The sequence below is a fragment of the Scyliorhinus canicula genome, chromosome 13 (genome assembly GCF_902713615.1).
Source record: "Scyliorhinus canicula chromosome 13, sScyCan1.1, whole genome shotgun sequence".
Lineage (NCBI taxonomy): Eukaryota > Metazoa > Chordata > Chondrichthyes > Carcharhiniformes > Scyliorhinidae > Scyliorhinus > Scyliorhinus canicula.
In genome coordinates, this window is record NC_052158.1 from 131,374,925 (window position 1) to 131,396,431 (window position 21,507).

At 41.4% G+C, this 21,507-nt stretch overlaps 1 protein-coding gene across 41 annotated transcripts in view; it reads right to left on the minus strand.

Moving 5' to 3' along the window:
- Window positions 1-284: 284 nt before the first annotated feature.
- LOC119976166 (disks large homolog 1) overlaps window positions 285-21,507 on the minus strand; it is a 426,844-nt gene continuing 405,621 nt past the window's right edge. For 32 of the 41 annotated variants that reach the window (XM_038816405.1, XM_038816400.1, XM_038816404.1 and 29 more), the window contains 7 exons: window positions 20,401-20,442; window positions 14,516-14,566; window positions 11,750-11,851; window positions 10,398-10,570; window positions 9,475-9,584; window positions 2,791-2,882; window positions 285-2,117 (listed from right to left, as the gene is read on the minus strand). In XM_038816405.1, the coding sequence (XP_038672333.1) occupies window positions 2,011-2,117; window positions 2,791-2,882; window positions 9,475-9,584; window positions 10,398-10,570; window positions 11,750-11,851; window positions 14,516-14,566; window positions 20,401-20,442 (677 nt within the window). In that variant the 3' untranslated portion in view covers window positions 285-2,010. Of the gene's footprint in view, window positions 2,118-2,790; window positions 2,883-9,474; window positions 9,585-10,397; window positions 10,571-11,749; window positions 11,852-14,515; window positions 14,567-17,396; window positions 17,433-20,400; window positions 20,443-21,507 lie in introns of all 41 variants that reach the window. The other 9 variants (XM_038816435.1, XM_038816434.1, XM_038816438.1 and 6 more) reach the window with 3 other exon arrangements.

A 21,507-nucleotide genomic window follows, 5' to 3' on the forward strand; every position in this document is an offset into this window, starting at 1 on the left:
CCTTTAGTCTTTGCTGCAAAGATTGCTGGACATGAAGCAGGACGACTGAGCCTGCCTGACTCTTATATCTGTAGCCAAGGAACAAAGCCACCTGTAGTTTTATCCTTTCCCAGCTGACACCAGCACACCCGACACAGGCCAGGATGGAACCTGGGACTTTTTTGTTTACATCAACCAAAAAGTCAATTTATTCTGGTGGCACCCTGAATCATCACAATTCCTTGCTATTTTCAAATGGATGATTTTGAATTGGAACAGTTTAAAAAAAAAATATCACAAAGAAGTAAATTGTACATTAAAGTTTATTAGCTGTTCCCCTCTTGACAATGGAATGGATATAGATGAGAGTCTGTACAAACTGCAGCACCAGAAGGGTCAGGTGTACTGAACGGCTTGTAAGCACATTATTCCTATATAAAACAAGTCATCTCCAAATTACTAGCAAAGGTTGGGTACCAGGCAGTTAATCTAAATGTAGTGTTAAAGTTTCATTTGAGAACATACCCTATAACTGTTAAAATATATTTTCTCAACACAGAAGCCTCTGATTGAGAGCTACAATGGAAGATATGACATGTTTGCAATTCCCACTTGCAAATGTACATAAAATGTAAAAATTATTTTATTTAAAATTGCTCTTAACATTTTGAAAACATGCACATCACTTTGAATAACCTCACACAAAATTCACAGGGGAGGGCGGGGGTGGGAAAAGAGGAGAACTGGTTCATTTTGCTTTTTATTTCTTGCAGTTATTCTCAAAATACTGTTTTACCCCCATCACCACATTTCCCACATGATCCTTATGGTTAAAAATGATAAACATTAATTCATGTCCTACTAGGAATAAAAGAAGAAAATATTGATGGCGAGAAGATGGTTAGACAGAAAGAAAATACATGTGCAGCTATTTTAAAGATACACAGTCCTGGTGAGTTTATATAGTGTATTTTGTTAAAAGTATGCTTAATATAATTGATCATTTATATCAAAATACATAGTTACTGCGAGTTAATTATTTATATATCTTAAAATCTCAAGTCTTAAGCCCATTACAAATAGTTAAGATTAGGTTTCAGCTCCATTCCTCAGCCAAATCCAAATCCTTATTTTTACCCCCATCTCCCAGATCATTCTTATTTGAAAAGTCCTATTGAAAATTATGTCAGTTATCACTTAAAATAGTCATATTTACTGGCTTCTCTTTGCTTCCCCTCTCCCCTTCAATAATCAAATTCATAAAAGTAGATTCTCTACAAGAGCGAAAGTAATTATTCTCAATGTCACTTGAACACATTCTGATCGGCATTCAATATAAACATTTATTTATTCACCGTGCACTTCAATTGGCAAAAGGAAAAACAAAAATAAAAAGCATGGTCTGTAAAGAACCTTTGTAAAGTGAATAAAAATTCCTTTGCACTTTAAAGGCTCATGTTTTATAACTCGTTCAACAAAACCTGAAATTTCTGAAGCACAGAAATGAAAAAATTAGAGACAGCTCCAATAATGACCTGCACAAGTAACGCAGGAGGAGCCGACAAACGATAAAACCATCAGGATTTCTGCTGCCAAAACCATGCTTCCAAAGTTCATCGTGCAAAAAGCTGCTTAGAATTATTTCTTATCCAAACCCAATGCTAAACATGAAGATTATTTTTCCTTTCTTTCAGTTTATTATTAAAAGAAAAATATATATAAAGCTTTTCTGAAAATTGCTGAAGAATTGTTGCCCTTAAACATTAAGGAACTGTACCATAGAATCTCCCTTCAACAGTTCGTCAGGCCTTTCCCCTTCAGTTAAAAAAAACTATGGTGGTAATTTTATCAGGTATCACGTACAAGCAATTTTCACAAACAGGAGATGTGAACGCCCCCAGGTAAAAGACAAATCACTTTTCATGACACACAAAGAGAGAGAGATCTGTGATCGACAGGAGTCAGAGTGAGTCCTGCAGAAGGGGTCCAGACTCATCGCGAGTAATGGAGGATGATTATTATGAAGAGACTTCACAGTTTCTCCTTGGTTGGAACCCAGATGTAAGGCCCCGACTGCTCTTCAATAATCTGCTTCACCTGGTTGTAAATCTCCTCCAGTAAGTCTCCCTGTACAATACCTGACCATCAAAGCAGAAACAAGAGTTAATATCTAACAGTCTGGACTTTTGACATTCTTTATATCTTTACATCCAAAGGCATGATAACAAAAGAAAAAAATACATGCTGGAAATTTGAAGTATAAAAACAAAAATTCTGGAAACACACATCAATCCCCATGTATAAAGGAGAGAAATTGATGAGTCCCCACTTGAAAGTCTCTACTCTTTATATATACTGACTGACTGGTTTTGCATTTACAGTTTTATTTCATGATGGCAAGAGGAACTGGGAGGGCACATCAAATTCACACTGAAGTGATGAAAAGCCGTCTCTATTTTAGTGTAAGGTTCCATGTGAATTTAGGTGGCGATTAATCGGAATCACTACTGCAGGACTAGAACAAGGGGATTATAGATTGAAACTGGTGAAAGGGAAATTTAAGCCGACTGCCAGGAAGAACTTCATATAAGAAGTGATCAACATAACAAAAAGCCAACTATAATGTTATAACTGAGAGCCTTATTCACAAGGGTGCAGGCAATTCTTGGTGGACTTCAATCAAGCTTTCTCAACAGTTTATTTATAAAGCATTCTCAGATTTTTGTCCAGGAGAAATGAACTAACAAGACTTTGGACACATCTTCATTTAGCTGCACAGACAGTTGTGACAGGAGGCAATATGATACTAACTTGTGAAGTGTTCTGTAAATTCCAGTTCAAGTTTTATGGCTCTCTCAAATGTTTTTCTCGCTTGATCTTCTGTTAGTCGCTTATTCATTTCCCTGGAAAGGAAGAAGCCTTTATTCTCAGTCTGTGAAACAGGTATACTCTGATCAGAAAAAGTAAGTCTATGATAACACAAGGCAGATAAGGAATAAAGAAATGGACACTATTGTAAAGGCCACTGTGGTCAAGTGCACCCCAAAGTTAAGAAATACCAGTACTGCTCCCTTGCCCACAAAAAAATATCCAGTCCCCTTATGTAGCCTAATTAAAATCTCATGCATAGCCTGTTTAATATTAAAATCAGTTTATCCAGAACTATAGTTAGCAGATTCAGCAAAGTCCAATTTTCTATCATTTATGACATTATTAAAATCAGTGTCATACAAAACAAATGGGCCAAAATAACAGAATTCAAACTCTGGTCTTGATAGTAGCACAAGCAGCTGTTTAGCACCACCAATAGGTAAAACAGGGATATTGGCAGTCTGCACAAAAGGTTTCTGGGCCAATTTTCCAAAGCCCTGCATGGACAGAATTGGAGGTGCATACCTGCAGTGTGCTGTATCTCTCCAGGCCTTATTGAACTGTTTGAATAGGACCTGTTTTAAAAAAAAATACAAGGTACAGACCAGCAGTCACCTAATGTCTGGTATTGTACACAACCACTTTTCTGGAAAGTTCCTGGATGGACTGTACTACAGACTTTCTCTGAGACGTTACATGGAATTTCACACCTGGGGGGGGGGGGGGGGGGGGGGGGGGGGGGCGGGGGGGGGGGGGGGTCAAGGTCCATGCCATACACGGACTCTTGAAAGCAATGCATTAAAAATGCATAGTCATTTGGGCAGCCGAGGGTGAAGGAGTTCTCCTTCTACTCACACATGCATAAAGTGTACTCCCGGATTGATTTCTTTATTCTGAGCAGGGCTTTACTGACGGGGGTAGTGGACACGGGATATTCGGCAATCACAATCTCAGACCACGCCCTGCACTGTGCTGATCTACAGGTTAGTAAAGACAGTAACCAGCGCCCGCACTGGGCGCTGGACGTGGAACTTTTGGCTGACTATGAGGTATGCTGAGGAAATGTATTCAGAACTACCTGGACATGGGGGAAATTTAGGCAGCGGTGGTCTGGGAAGCATTGAAGGCAGTGGTTAGAGGGGAGCTGATCTCGATACAGGCCGACAGGGAGAAGGTAGACAGGGCAGAGACGGACCGACTGATAAAGGAGATACTACAGGTCAACAGGAGGTATGCGGAGACCCCAGAGGCAGGGCTGTTAAGGGAACGGGGGAGGCTATAGGCTGAGTTCAGCTTGTTAACCACAGGGAGGGCGGTGGAGCAGCTGAGAAAGGTGAGGGGGACTATCTAGGAGCATGGAGAGAAGGCCAGCAGAATGCTTGCACAGTAGCTTAGAAAGAGGGAGGCAGCCAGGGAGATAGGGAAAGGATGAAGAGAGGAACCGGTTGGAGACTCAGCAGGGGTGAATGAGGCGTTTAAGGATTTTATAGTAGGTTGTATGAGTCGGAACCCCCAATGGGGCCGGAGGGGATGAGGCACATCCTAGGGGGGCTGAATTTCCCGGGTGAACAGGGAGGTGGTAGAAGGACTGGGGGCCCAGATCAGGAAGAGATAGCGGAAGGTCCGAAGGCCATGCAGTCGGGTAAAGCCCCGGGCCGGACAGGTACCCAGTAGAGATCTATAAAAAGTTCTCTGGGATATTGGGGCCGTTGTTGATGACGACAATCAATGGGGTAAGGGAGATGTCACAGGTCACGATTTCGCTGTTGGTGGCCAATGTAAGGCGGCTATTAAACGTGATGCCCCCTGAAGGTAGGGAGCTAGAGGTAGTGGGTTGCAATGGATGCAGAGTCTCACTTTACGCAGACAACCTGCTCCTGTATTGGATGTATCGGATCCAGCAGAGGGGATGGAAAAAATCATGAGGATTCTGGGGGAATTTGGGTGGTTTTCTGGGTATAAACTAACTATGGGGAAAAGTGAGATGTTTGCGATCCAGGCGAGGGGACAGGAGAGGTGGCTGGGGGAGCTGCCGTTTAGAGTGGTAAGGAGAAGCCTTCGGTATCTAGGCATCCAGGTGGCCCGGGAATGGGAATGGCTACACAAACTAAATCTGGCCCAACTAGTAGACCAAATGAAGGGAGACTTTCAGAGGTGAGACCCGCTCCCATTGTCATTAACTGGGAGGGTGCAGACGGTGAAGATGACGAGATTCCTGTTTGTGTTTCAGTGTCTCCCCATCTTTATTCCGCAGTCCTTTTTTAAACGGGTCAACAAAGTGATCACTAGCTTTGTATGGGTGGGCAAGACCCCGAGAGTAAAGAGGGGGATGCTTGAGCGGAGCCGGGGAGAGGGCGGGCTGGAGCTGCCAAACTTCAGTAACTACTATTGGGCGGCGAATATAGCCATGATCAGGAAGTGGGTGGTGGGGGAGGGGTCGGCATGGGAGCCTATGGAGGCGGCTTCATGTAAGGGAACCAGCTTAGGGGAGTTGATAAAGGCGCCTCTGCCGTTCCCGCTGGCACTCCACCAGCCCCGTGGTGGTGGCGGCCCTGAGGGGCAATGGAGGAAGCATCGGTTTGGTCTCCAATCTGTAATAATCACCTGTTTGCCCCGGGAAAGATGGAGGGAGGGGTTTCGGAGATGGCAGAGAGCAGGGATTGAGAGGATGGGGATATGTTTATAGAGGGGAGCTTTCCTAGCTTGAGGGAGCTGGAGGAGAAATTTGGATTGGTAAGGGGAAACGAATTCAGGTACCTGCAGGTGGGGGACTTCCTACGTAAACAGGTGTCAACCTTCCCGCTCTTACCACCAAGGGGGATACAGGACAGGGTAGTTTCCAGAGAGTGGGTGGGAGAAGGGAGGGTCTCTGACATTTACAAGGAACTTATGGGGTCAGAGGCGACGCAGACCGAGGAGCTGAAACACAAGTGGGAGGAGGAGCTGGGAGGAGAGATAGAGGATGGTCTATGGGCGGACGCGTTGAGTAGAGTCAACGCATCCACAACATGTGCCAGGCTCAGCCAGATACAATTAAAGGTCGTTCACTGGGCTCACATGACAGTGGCCCGGATAAGCAGGTTCTTTGGGGTAGAAGATAGGCGCAAAGTGTGCGGGAGGGCCAGCGAACCATGTCCACATGTTCTGGATATGTCCAAAGCTTAGGGGATTTTGGCAGGGGCTTGCCGACGACATGTCCACGGTGTTAAAAACAAGGCTGCCACTGAGCCCAGAGGTGGTGATTTTCGGGGTGTCAGAAGATCCGGGAATCCAGGAGGAGAAAGAGGCAGATGTTCTGGCCTTTGCTTCCCTGCTAGCCCGGAGACGGATATTATTAGCTTGGAGGGACTCAAAGTCCCCGAAGTCGGATACCTGGCTATCGGACATGGCTAGCTTTCTCTGTTTGGAGAAAATCAAGTTCACCTTGAGAGGGTCAATGTTAGGGCTAACCCGGAGGTGGCAATCTTTTGTCGAGTTCTTTACGGAAAATCAATCGTCAGCAGAAAGGGGGGGGGGGGTTAGTTTAGTTTAGAGTAGGAGGTTAATAAAGGTGGGACCTGTAAGGGAGGAAGACGGCTTTTGCACTATGTTTATAGATTCATGTACATTGTTTATTTTGTTGTCAAACCAAAAAATACCTCAATAAAATGTTTATTAAAACAAAAATGCACAGTCCTAGACTTTAAATCCCCTGTAATTATGTCAAGACATTGGGATCTGCTACCCAGCCAGTTACAATGCACCAGAACCTCAAATTCCATTGCAGAGGAGGAAATAGCCCCATACCCTGTTGGTTTCTACCATCTCAAAATGTTCCCAAGATGAAAGATCAGAAATATGATTACTTGTTCTTTTGCAAATTACTGAGTCAGGCTAATCAAATATCTCCCTGGGAATATACAAACAGGAGGAGGTTTTAAGAACTGGTTTTGCAAAACCAGAACAGATAAAAATCATCAAGAAAAGAACTGCTCAAAAAAGAAGGAAATATTTTTTTCTCTCTCTCTGAAGAGAAGTGTTTCCAGCAAAGTCAATTACATGAATTTCAATTCCACTCTAGGATTTTAAAGGAAACTAACTCACCTTAAACGGCTGCAACATTCAACACAATACACCACATCAACACTCAAAAGGACTGAACCATTCATTCTTTTTAAAAATAAATTTAGAGTATCCAATTCGTCCCCCACACAATTAAGGGGTAATTTAGCGTGGCCAATTCACACATCTTTTTGGGTTGTGGCTGTGAGATCCATGCAGACACGGGGAGAATGTGCAAACTCCACACGGACAGTGACCCGGAGTTGGGTCCTCAGTGGCATGAGACAGCAGTGCTAAACACTGTGCCACCCACCATACATTTTAAAAACTTTTATTTGGACTTTAACTTTCTTACATCTGGTGTGTCAGTACGCTTCACGCACTGCTCATATTCAGTGTTAGGGATTAGGGAAATTAGAAATCATATTTTTTCTTGGACTCAAAAATCTGGTTTGATTGATTCCTTATTAACAAATGCATCTGGATTGGAAAAGGCAATCATGGACAAAGCAAACGTTTTAACAAACTTTTGTTGCAACCAGCCAAGGGGACTGAAATAAAGGGGAACTAGCTCCCCTTCTTCAACAGGTCATAACAACATCTTCTCACTGGGTCACTGTCCATGTGGAGTTTGCACATTCTCCCCATGTCTGCGTGGGTTTCACCCCCACAACCCAAAGATGCGCAGGGTAGGTGGATTGGACACGCTAAATTGCCCCTTAATTGGAAAAATAATAATTGGGTATTCTAAATTTATTGAAAAATAATACCAACAACATCTTTGAGGGTCATTTGGGATGAGGAAAAAATGCTGGTTTAGCCAATGACATCCACATCTCACAAACAAATATGATCATTGCTGCTGCAGGTCCAGCTCCTGAAGGTAACCACAAAAATACAGGAGAAATGTAAAATGTTAACCAGGTTAAAAAAATACTACAAACATACGCATAAGGGTTATGGAGTAGGCCATTTGGCCTTCCTAACTGCTCTGCCATGCTGCTCGAATTGTAACCTCAAATTCTGACCTAGTCCCGATAACCCCTCACCCCCTTGCTCAACAGGAATCTATCTCTGCCGTAAAAATACTCAAAGACTCGGCTTCCACGACCTTTTCAGGAAGAAAGTTCCAAACACTGATCACCCTCAGGAAAAAAAATCTCATGCCTTAAATGAGCAAATCCATCATGTCAAGACCCCTCAGAATTGTTTATTTATTTACATCTTTCCTTAAACAAGGAGACCAATACTGTACACAATACTCCAGATGTGGTCTCACCAGTGCCCTGCAGAACAGGGGAATCAATTCCCCATACAATATAAATGATATCATTCTATTAGCTTTTCTAATTACTTGCTGTATCTGTACCCAAGCCGTTTATTATTCATGCATAAAGACACCCAGATCCCTCTGTACCTCCTTACAATCTCTCCCCATTTAGCTTATTTTCTATTCTTCCTGCTAAAATGGACTTCACATTTTCCCACATTATTCTCCATTTGCCAGGTCTTTGCCCACTCACTTAATCTACCCATGTCCCCCCCCCCCCCCCCCCCCATTGTAGCCTCCTTATGTCCTCTTTACAATTTACTTTCCTACCTATCTTTGTCTCGTCAGCAAATTTCACAATCATACCACCAGTCCTTTCATCCACGTAATTGATGTGAATTGTAAAATGTTGAGGCCCAAACACTGATCTCTGTGGAGCACCACTCATTATATCCTGTCAAAAGCAGGATGCGGAACAAGGAGCTACGCTATTGTCGTTTCGGCTGCTGTTTTCTATTCAGCTCACACCATCAATTCCACCCTCCTCCTCAAAGTTATGGGCCACTGAAGATTTGCTACAATTGCTCCAGAAAAACACTGCATACAAAAGTGCTGTCAAGTTAATTCAGAAATTCCGGAAAAGTACCTGGCACAGTTGGAGTCACCAGCTATTCTTTCTGATGTTTTTGGGAATGGGACTCCAAACTATGACACTTTTGTCCTTGAGGGTACTGAATATGGCAGTCCCTATTCAGAAGCCAAACGCAGCACAAGATCCATCTCACTCTTATTCCAAACCCTACCCCGATAGAGTATTCTGCTTACTCAAGAGCTTAGTGCTGGGGAATTGGAAGTCAACAATTTTCAGGTGAGGTAAACGTTGATCAAACAGTTCCTGGTCTGCTCCGTTGCAACTACAATAGAGGATTCTGGATGGCACCAGTTTAGATTTTGCTCTAAATAGAGGCCATTTAGTTACAATTTCACTCCCACTGCAGGCAGTGCTTCTGGTCTCTCCTGCTGAAACTGGATTTAGGCTGCCCAGAAATCAGGAAAGATTATTTAGGTTGGCAGCTCGAGTTCGACTTGAACTCATATCTGAGAAGTGAAGAGATTGCGTGCATTTTGCATCACTAATGTGGTTCAAACAGAATTCAAGTTTCGAGCTGGGAGTCTCGTGTAACTCAAATAATTTGAATAATCACAGTTGGCCCTCAGCCTAGGGCATTCCTTGAAAGAGATAGAGCTAAGCTGTAAAATAATAAGAATCATAGCCCAAAATGAATGAGGAAAACCTTGTTATCCACACTCACATGATGTTCTCAATTGATTTTGGTTTGATGAAGATTGCAATTGGGTGCAGCTGGGCTATTTGAAGTCGCTTAATAGCATTTCCCGACACATCCAGTATGCAGTGTTTACCCTAAAGTATAAACAAAGGAAAATGTTAAAATACGGGTACCAAAATTAACACGGGTATCTGTCTGTAAAGGAAGCTTCACAGGTACAGCATTTTGTTCAATGTAGCTCTTTTGGAAAGAGATACTTTTGTATCCAATAACAGACTTGCATTATTAGAGCTAACACGCTACTTGGGAATAAAAGCATCATATTTTAAAATGCAATTATTATTTTTGCACAGAGGGAGGCTATTTGGCCCATCGTGTCTGCACCGGCTCCCAAAAGAGCAACCTAGCTAGTCCCATTCCCCAACCCCATCTCCATAGTCCTCGAAATTCTTCACTTTCAAATATGTATCCATCTCTCTTTTGAAACCTCCTATGGAATCCACCTCCATCACTCTCCCAGGCAGTACATACCAAACCCAACAATTCTGAGAAGAGGTTTCTCCTCATTTCACTCAGAGTCTCTCGCTGACCATCTTGAAATTGTGACCCCCTAGTCACTGGTGTATCAACTAGTGGAAATGATGCAAAATATATTCTTCTGGATTTAGAGGGCAAATTTTAAACTTGTTTATTTTAATAACATGCTGTTGCAGTCGTTAGCACTGCTGCCTCATGGCGCCGAGGACCCCGGTTCAATCCTGGCCCCGGGTCACTGTCTGTGTGAAGGTTGCACATTCTCCCCGTGTCTGTGTGGGTCTCACTCTCAAAACCCAAAGATCTGCAGGGTAGGTGGATTGGCCACACTAAATTGGAAAAACAAAAGAATTGGGTACTCTAAATTTTTCCTTAAAAAAAATATTTTAATAACCCTTAAGGATGTCCTTTACCTTTTCTGCGACCTCTCTTACAGACTGCACACTGGTGCCATACAGGTGGTTGTTGTACTGTCCAGCTTCAATAAATTTGTGATCCTGGATGTCCTTTTCCATTTGCTCTCGAGATGTAACAAAATGATAGTCTCGCCCATCAACTTCGTAATCACGCTTTGGTCTAGTTGTATCTGGAGAAAGCGAAACACTTCCATCAAAATCTTTTCCCGTTCCTTGTAAATATTCACAATTCATGCTTAGAAAGTTGTAAGCCAATGGCAATGTGATTAGCTCTTAACTGCCCTCTGAAGTGGCCTATCAAGCCATCCACTTGTACCAAACCTATTAGCTGTAACGATTTAAAAAGATAATCTGTCACTATTTCTCTCTCAGGGAAACAAAATGCTGAGCAATAAATGCTGGCCTTGCCAGAGACATGAGTTAATTTAAAAGAAACAGAAGCAACGTTTTTTTTTTTAAAGGATACAGATATCAAACTAAAGCTGGCAGAACCCTGAGTCAGATCTAATTTCTGAGTGCAAAGGTATTTGTGGGACATGGAGAATAATTGTGGGCATGAGGCAGTAGAACACTTTTCCATGTTTAAGCCCTTTATTCCATTATACAGACAAATGTATTCAGTTACTTCACCTGATGTGTTCTAATGCAGATATTAATGTTTCATAATCATAGCAGTCTGAAAAAATTAATGGTAATTTGCCAGCTAGCCATCTGGCATGTGGTGCAGTGATCACTAAGCAGTCGGAGTGGGAACTATTGCCTGATCATAACTTGGCTTTTAATAATTAAATACATAAATTTCAAAAAATTATTGATAAAATGTTAGCATAACTATCAATGGTTGAGAACATAGGTTAAAATTTTAAAAATGGATACATTGCAAATTTTCCCCATTATCCTAAAATATATAACTGATATTCATATTGCCCCTGAAGCCTTAATCAGTTTGTATCACAAGGCTCTATACTATCTAACTGCTTAAATACCCAGTCTGGGAGCAGATGCCTGCCCAAACCTTTGGTTCATCCCAGTGATGTCTTGCATGTGAAAGTCAATGGCTATTTCATGATTTCAGGACTGTTTAGCACAGGGCTAAATCGCTGGCTTTGAAAGCAGACCAAGCAGGCCAGCAGCACGGTTCGATTCCCGTAATAGCCTCCCCGAACAGGCACCGGAATGTGGCGACTAGGGGCTTTTCACAGTAACTTCATTTGAAGTCTATTCGAGACAATAAGCGATTTTCAATTCATTTTTTATTTTCATGAGACACACTGAGTAAAGATATCTTCCCTTACAATGGCTATTTCAGCAGAATATATTCCATTCATTGGCAATGATAATGTACGTACGTGGAACACAAGATCCAAACTTGTCTGGAAACTCAGAGATCAGGTCATCATTAATTCGATCCTTCATGGGTCCCAGAATTATAACAGGACGAGAGTAACGGACTATATGACAAAAACAGAAACTCAAGTTAGGTGATGTCAACATGTTGTATTATTTGCAACATTCCTATAACAATAAAACCTAGCTTAACGGATCATATTTAAACTGAATAATTTGGCAGTAGTTATGGACATTCCTTTCTCTTGTAGCAGTCATTAAGATGACAAGTTTTCATCAAATATTTGAACATTTCCCAAGTGCTGTTAGACTTTTGTTAAGCTACATTCCTATGAAAATTAACCAGCCAACCCTCTGACTAAAGTTAAGCCTTCAACCCTTTTCCACACCGCAGACCCTTAAAGTACCACTGCCTCAGAAGATTGGCCATTAAACCTCTACCATTCCAGCAGACATGCCCCCAACTAACATGATTGCTACTTAATTCTAGCAGCCACGAGGCCATATCATGTTTTCAGGTAGCTTTCTGAGGCTGTAGAAGTTTTACCAGGATAGTTCCAGGGACAAGGGATGTTAGCTACAAGTTAGGCTGGTGATACTGGGGTTGTTCTCCTTTCAGCAAGAGATTGAGGGGAGATTCAATAGAGGTGTAAAAGATTATGCGTGTTTGGATCAGGTAGACAAAGAAAAACCATTCCCATTAGCTGATCACACAAGGATGTAGGGACACAGATTCAAGGTTTTGGGAAAGAGATGTAGAGATGTGAGAAAACACCATTTTATACAGTGCGTGGTGATGACCTAGAAGTCTCTGCCTGCAAAACGTTGAAATAGAGATGATTTGAAAATGAACTTGTGTGGGCATTTGAGGGAAATAAACTTGCAGGACTACAGGAGTAGCATGGAGGAATGGGACTTATTGGATTACTCTACAGAAAGCCAACAGATTCGATGGGCTGAATTACCTCTTCTGTGTCGTAATGATTCTTCTGATAATAATAATCTTTATTAGTGACACAAGTAGGCTCACATTAACACTGCGATGAAGTTACCAGAGCACAGGTTTAGAATGGTTGAAAGTTCTGCCTCTGATGGTGAAGCACAAGGACAGGAATACTTGGGAGTGGAGGAAAATGTTGGTGGCAAATAATTCATATTCTGAAGAATGGAGGCTCTCAACTTGGATGGAGTACTGGAGACGATTACAGGGATTAATGCGGTCCTGTGGGGATGTATGGAGAAGGAGGGGCTGGAAGATAACATTGTAGATTAGGAAATTAGTGGAGGCTCAGGTGAATGTGTGAGACATTGCACACAACAAATGCAGGCGTATGAAATTTTGGTGGATTTGAAATTTGTACAGAAGAGCTTGGTAGTTGGTAATTGCTGAGGAGTGCTGGAGAAGGTGAGATTTCAGGTACTGATGATGATGTGGAAGACTGTAATGAAGAGACAGAACGAGTCAGTATCTGACCAGATTGTGTTTGGCGCTCAGCTCAGGATTAAGCAGCACACCGAGAAAATGGACCAGGTTTAGTCTGAGTTGGCAGCTAGGGAATTAGGCAAGATCAGGGACCAGGGTAAGAAGTGTCCAGTGAGAGTCAAATAGAATTGCTTTATAGATCGCACCAACGTTTCAGTTGAAGAGGTTCTTTGTCTTCCATGACTTGGTGTTGGATGAGCACCAAATGTGGAGTCAGAAAATTGTTAGCAGAAAATTGAAGATGGGTGTCACACGAGGAAACTGTACTAGTAAATGATAACTCTGAAAGGTGAAGTCGATTAGGGGCCTGAGGATGAAACCATTGAGCATGTGAGAGGAGACTATGTGCAATGAAGAGATTATCGCAGCAGATTGCTGGCGATGTTGACAGTGCAATGTGGTGGAGGTGGGCTACAGGGAGAGCAGTTGTGAAGAAGAATGGAATAGTATTGAAGGCTTCAGAGAATAGAGAGAAGGGCTAAGATTGTGTAGCTGGAAGCTCACACAGGTTATTATTGGTGACTTTGACTAGGTGGCCTTAATGCTGGGATGGAAGTCAAAATGAAGGGATTTGAACATTAAGCGCTGCCTTGCTTTTTTCTTTACAGAAAGAGGGTAAAAGCTTGCCCAAAGACAACACCCAGCACGATTTGTTCTTGCATAACTAAAAAATGTAAGTGAGAGACTTAAAGGTGAAAAGAAAACACTGGCTTCAGCTTCACAGTAACTTCATTGCAGTGTTAATGTAAGCCTACTTGTGACAATAAAAAGATTATTAGAAGACTGCAACAAAATGTAGCCACTGCATTAACTGGCAGTGTGGCAAGTTACTAAAGATTCATGTTGTTCCATGTGGGGTTTGCACATTCTTCGTGTCTGCTTGGGTCTCACCCTCAGAACCCAAAAGATGTGCAGGATAGGTAGGTAGGCCACACTAATTTGTCCCTTAATTGGAAAAATAAAAAAAAATGTTTTGTGCTGTGTTTCTTCAGACAACTATTAAGGAGCTCAGAGCAGATGGCAACTCTTCACTTAGAGAGAAAACTGGATGGATAAATCATCTTGGACTCATGTTTTCCATCTCGCAGTTCATCACAGGATAGCAACTGCAGAGGCTCTACTGTGAGAATCTGCATCCACAGCCTCTTGATGTGTGGAAAGTGGACACAGAGATAAAGAATAAAATGCGGTTCAAAAAGCGATATAGATTGATTAGAAGGGAGATGTGACAATAATTGCCCAGCCTTCTTTTACTGTTGCATCCTTTTTTTCAACTTTTACTTACCCTCCTGTTGACCAACAGGTTCATAGGAGAGAACATAATCTTCCTGACCACCTATCACAAAAAACATACAATATTAAAATCAACTTCACCACTTTAAAATAAGATAGCAAAAGCAAAAAGCATGGTGTTAAAATATTGTTTCTGTGGTGGGGGTACAGGGGAGGATTGGTACTGAATTCTCATTCACTAAGATAACGCATGGCACGATAACAAAGCCTGATGTTGTAACCCTAGTACAATAATCAAGCTTTTCCAAATCAGTTATTTGCTGAAATGCTTTTACACAATCATTTGCTACAATTAATGTTATTGAACACAAGTTTAGTTCAGGATTTGTAAATTGCTGTTTATTGATATTAAAACACGTTTTGACCACATTAGGTTTATGAAGTACAGCGCATAAACTATGCTTCCCTGGCCTGCCCTGCCTTCCAGATTTATTTGAGAAAGGATTTGAATAGGTATTAAATTTTAGTAGAATATTTAAGTCAGATTATTAATAACAGACTTTAATGAAAGCAAATTGTGCATGCTACAGGAGAGGTCTAATCTCTGAAGGAATGTCAGTTGAGACTGTTATTTGAGGTCTAGATTATACAAGGATCCAAGTTTCAAGGTATTGTTGCTACAGGGCAGTGCCAGTCAGGTCTGCATCCAATCCATGGAAGGCAAGCTGGATAAAATCAACCCCAAAAAATTAAGGACTCTGATCCAGGTCCAAGGTCTAGATTTCATGATTCTGATTCTGCATTGAACAAGAGAAAGTACAGAAAAATTTGACATATTAATAATGCCCTGTTCCCATGTCAGCGTGGGTCTGACCCCACAACCCAAGGATGTGCAGGGTAAGTGGATTGGCCACACCAAATTGCTCCTTAATTGGAAAAAAATGAATTGGGTACTTTAAATTTATAAAAAAATATACTGTGAAGCATTGTTTAACTGGTAATTGTAACCTATATTTGTGTGATGTTAAGGTAGTTTAATACTGTGTTAATAATAAAGTTTGTTTGAATATGTGTGGAATCACTCCTGGAGCGAAGTATCCTTTCCTCTGTTTTACAAATTTTAAAAAAAGATTAGTGTTCCTGTCCGGTATCCGAGCAAATGTTGGGGTCTGGTCTGAGATTGTAATAATTTCATATAAATATTTAATAAAATAAGTCATTTATCTCAGGAATATTAATAGGAATGGGAAGTGAAGGTAATGGGATTAGATTTGGCAGCTCATGTAGAGAAAAGCATTGGCCCGAGCCTGATTGTTGTATTATTTCAGTTTTTCAATGCCATTTTAACACAAAGGCATATACACCACAAAGTATAATTCAAAGCCCAAAATGACAAACTATTCACTCCACAGTACTAAACAGTTGCACATCAGCAACAAACAAGACCAACACATCAGTGGTCAGCTGGTTAAAGCATGTCCTTATTTGGTACAGGTGCTCATTGCAATTCAGATGAACACGTCACCTGCCACTGAAGAGATACCTAACTCAGTCGTGTGACACTTTCTTATTTGTCTACAATTACTAAAGATATGAAGAGGAACATCCCTACGCTTTTAATACAAGTAGCAATATTACAGATTGCAGCTGGCATGAGGTTTATCACTTTTTAACTTCATTATCTGCATTGCCTGTATTGATCAAGCTTCATATAGGAATAGAAGGTTCTTTGACAGTTTGTTCCAATTAAAATAGGTTGGGCAAAGTCTAATTTAGGTTAGAGTTGAGGAGGTATCCTATTTCCCTAGAGAACAGTGGATTTCTGGAATAGGCTTGTGGGTGGATGCTAATTCACTGAATTCTTTCAAGAGAGAGCTGCTTCTGGGTAAGTGTTAATTATTCCTGACAAAATGTGGGCAATCCCAGATTCCTCTGCCCTCCAACCCCCCAAAGGAATGTTTTTTTACCTTGCCCAGATCACATGGTTTTGGGATGGTAATGCCGTGTCTATAATGGGATGCACAAGAACCATGATTTATCTGGGCAAGGCTGGAGAGGCCAAAGGGTCCTCTCCTGTCGACCATTGTCCATATTACATCTCAGAATGGCAGGTGAAGGGCTTTTGCATTTATCTCAACAGTTAAAGTGGTACATTCGCAAACTGACCCGAAAAATTTAATCTCAGAAAACTGAAAATAGTTGTTTTCTAAGAATGCAGCTTTGTAACTGAAATAAATACTTCCTGCTGACTTTGACTTGCTACACAGAAATCTTTGCTGGCGCAGTGTTGTTTCCACATTACAGCTGGCAAAGAGTTAGAGAGCTAGTTGGCTTCGCTACACTGGAACAAGGCAAGAATGATTCCATACAACCACTGACGAGATGCCACTTTTTTTCACTGTAAATCATAAAATGCCTCATCTCTCAGTGGGACATCTTTAAATATATATTGTCTGGTACCAATATATTGTGTTAGACATTAGGAGAACATTCTGGCCTACCGAGATCAATTTCCAATCTAAGTCACACACTGTTTAATGTTGGGGTGGTAGGGGAGTGAAGGGGCCGGTAAAAAGAAAACAGGAAGATTACTTGGGGCAGGTGGGGATAGTTTTTTTTTGAACTACAGGACCAGATGTCAGAAAGCACATTTTAGTTCCATAAGTTACAGGCTAGGTGAATGTACAACTTTAACTGTTCCCAAGCATAGGAGAACCTTTTTGTTTATTAAAGGGGCTTTTCACAGTAACTTCATTTGAAGCCTACTTGTGACAATAAGCGATTTTCATTTCATTTCATTGAAAAGTTATCAAGTAATGAACAAATTATACAAGACAAAACTGAGAGCGCAAGCAACTCATGCAAAAGCAGGGCTGATGAGAAACAAAGTACATTTGAGGAGAGATACATAAACAGAACTCGCTGAAATTAACCTCTTGTTTCACCATACTCATCTGTAATCATGATTTCTGTTATGAAGGAAGGAAGGCAGAAGGAGAAAGGGAAGAAGTAAAATTTGCAAAACAGTACAGTTTAAAAGCATTCAAGAGGTTCAGTCCTTTTATCCATTGATCTTGCTGCGCAGCACATCACACAAAACTGGATCAGCAATGCTCACTTCAGTGCTGGATGTGCTTTCATGTCTTTGGCTCTTCCAAGTTCAATACCAATCACCCTGCACACGGAGCTAAAAGGAAGCAATTCATATATGGCTAGTATCTTACTGCTAGTGCATGTACATTACATACAGATTGCAGTAAAGGAGTTTGTGCTTCTTACAGTAATTGAACAAGCTGTTTTTGTTACTGTTGGAGCCAGATTTCAAAGTGTAACAAGCTGTTTTGGTGGCGTGTGCATAAACTGTTGCTTGCTCGTCTTGTACATTGGTTATAGATTGAGAGAGTTTGGCTATAGATTGAGAGAGGGGAACGTGCATTGAGACCTGGGTGCCCTTGTACAGCAGTCGCTGAAAGTAAGCATACAGGTACAGCAGGTGGTAAAGGGGGCAAATGGTATGTTGCCATTTCTTGTAAGGGGATTAGAGTACAGGAGCGGAGATGTCTTGCTGCAACTATACAGTGCCTTGGTGAGACCACACCTGGAACATTGTGTGCAGTTTTGATCTCCTTATGTGAGGAAGGATATGCTTGCTACAGAGGGAGTGCAGGACATGTTTACCAGACTGATTCCTGGGATGGCAGGACTGAAGTATGAGGAAAGATTGAGTTGGTTAGGAATATATCTGCTCGAATTTAGAAGAACGGAGAGATCTCATAGAAACCCATAAAATTCTAACAGGACTAGAAAGGGTAGATGCAAGAAGAATGCTCCTAATGACGGGGTGTCCAGAACCAGGGGTCACGGTCTAAAGATACAGGGCAAACTATTTAGGACTGAGATGAGGAGACATTTCTTCACCGAGAGTTGTGCGCTTGTGGAATTCATTACCACAGAACGCAGCTGAGGCCAAAACATTGCATGTTTTCTACAAGGAGTTTGATATAGCTCCCGAGGCTAGAGACAAAGGGATACGGGGAGAAATCTGCAACAGGTTATGGAGTTGTATGATCAGTCATGACCATAATGGCGGGGCAGGCTCGAAGGGCCAAATGGGCCTCCTCCTGCCCCTATTTTCTTCATGCCTTGGGTGGCCTACACTTCCAATAAAAAGACACATGTTAGGGATGCATTTTTAATTTAATTCATACCATCTATCCTCATGACTTGCATTTTTGCCAACAAGGTTCCAATAATGGTAAATTTATAAGATGTCAGCTGAATCTTCATTGAGATAGATAGCAGCACCCAAACATGCTCAATTTCCTATTTTCTTTCTTCTGACTGGTTATCCCAACAGTAAATAGGATCACTTTTTAATTTGATGCACCCAATCAGATTACTGGATCGTAAAGTTGATTCCTTTAGATCTGAAGAGGTACTCAGTCTATTACATTTTCATATAACTTTGCCATGTTGGCTCCATAATAGGTCTCACCCCTCCCCAAGTTCCTGAAATGTTATCCCATGTATCTTCCTCCTTCTTACATATTCATAGTACATTCTTTCCCAGAACCTCAAAGCTGTGGAATATCCTATCCCTCTCGATCTACTACTTCTCCAAATGGAGAACTTTTAATATAAAACAAATTGTCAGTAAAGAGATGTCAGTAACAAAATCTCTTTGGCCAAGGCAAGAAAAGGGAAGCTTCACAAATTGAAATTGGTCTGTCATCGATCAGTAAATGAGAACTTTTCCTCATGGAACAATGACAGAAATGATCTCCGAGCGAACAGGGCTGTCATGCATCACATCAGTCTCCTGTGGCACGGCACACAGAAAGATTTAGCCAACCTAATCTTCAGATGAAGCAAGGTGAGAGAAGATGATAATTGACCAGGGCATGCAGACATAATTTAGCCACAGTTTAAAGCCATACAATCTGTCTTTATTCTTATTTTCCCACATTAGAATTTCATAAACCTACATTTAAAAGAAAACTTCCTATTTAATTTATCAAGCTGTAGTTGTCGATTTGCCAGTAGTAGCATCACAGTACCTGCACTGGCAGGAGAGTGTGTACAGTGCTGTAAAGATAAATGGTATTGTAAATATGGATATAGGGATTTAGAACAGAAAATGTTGACAAAATGTTTACCCAGACAACATTAATTTGTGATTGCTGTAAACTGAGAAACTTATTAACCAATTTGGATAGATAAGTTTATAGATTTTCAAAATTTTTCCACAAGCTATTTAATGACAGACTTGTCAACCTCAAGGTTTCCCAAACTCAACATGTGTGCTTCTCGCTCTCTCAAGATTCAGCTCTTTACACTTTTTCCGAAAACATTATGTTCTTAACCGGATTGTCACCATAACTTGTAAATAACCAAAGACCCTCAAGTCATGGAGTGGGGTGAGATCACAGAGATCGAGAGGGCTTCAGCCTGCTGCAATAGATAAAAGACAAGAGGGTTTAAAAACTAGAGTACAGGCCAGTCCACACAAGACTTGCACATGTTCTGTCTGGCAAACATTAAGGCACTGAGAGGTATCTGGGAACATGTAATCAGTCCACTCAAATAGGAGATGAGGCAGGTCATGGGGATACCCAAGAAGTACAAAACAGCTTCAGAAGACACAGGGAATTTAGTTACTTTGCTCTTAAATAAACCCATCTGAAATCTCCAAGTATAAACAGAGTTTGAATTTCAGTGTAAATATTGTGCCAGCGTGAACGTGCATGAGATGGGCCAAATATATGTTTAGTCAGCAAGTCAACAACTGCATGGTAATATACAACAGCCATATAGGAATAGCTTCCCGTCTTTGTTTGGAGAGTACCAATGAATCAGTGGACAGCAGCACCTAATATTCAGCAAGGTTAACATGGGAGTCTAGGCTGAACTCAAACAGCAAACAAGAAACAAACTTACGGTAACTACTTTCACTATCACTGGCATTAGAGGTTACATGCTCTGAAATCATAATAAAAAAATATAAGCAACATAATCAAATGCAACATTTCAAAACAAACACTGGTTGATACAAATATGCATTTCAAAAATAAGCAAAGCAACCCATGGAACTGATGAAATGCATAACAATCGTTTGGATGGTGTGATTACTGTGAACTGGAAAACTTGATCCCTCAGTTCTAAAGTGTTCCCCACACACAGTACGTTTAAGGGAAAGCCTTTAAATCACCCTGCAGTAAGACTGATAACCACAACCAGCACCCAAGCCCCATAACTTAAAATGAACATAGCAGTAATACCACATAAATATACAATGCCATGCATTCAGCAATACTTGCCCCGCCATAAGCTGTTGACATAGCCTTACCAAATACCACCTGACTGCTGAATGTAACAGTGCCACTCAATCCAGCACAGAGCACAGCATTTCCACATGACGCATAATCCCATTTTTATTCTTACACTACCCAGTGGCCATATAAGAACAGCATGACCAAATGGTCTGCTTATCTAGTCAGGTGAGAAACAGCACTCGCCATCAATTATTATCGCAAAACATTCCCCACAATAAACTTTTAAAATGCAAATACTCATTTGCATATCTGCATTTAAATAAAGGCAATAACTCAATACTAAACTTCAGCATTTCAGATTCTTATATAGATTTCACAAATATAAACCAGCTCAACTTTAACAATCCCTAGAATATTTTATTTACTTTTTAAAATATATAAATGTAGAGTACCCAAGCGCACCCCCCCACCCACCCCCAACCAAATAAGCAGCAATTTCGCATGGCCAATTCACGGCCTACCCGGCACATCTTTTTGGGCTGTGGGTGAGACACGCACACAGGCATGGGAATAATGTGCAAGCTCCACATGGACAGTGACCCGGTGCCGGGATTGAACCTGGGTCCTCGGCGCCGTGAGACAGTAATGCTAAATACTGTGCCACCGTGCACCCCCTCCAACAACATTTTCGCCCATTTATCTCAGAGGGTTTCTAACTTATTGAGGATGCTATAATTTATTTTGCAGGGTTCCTATGACTTGACAACAGAGT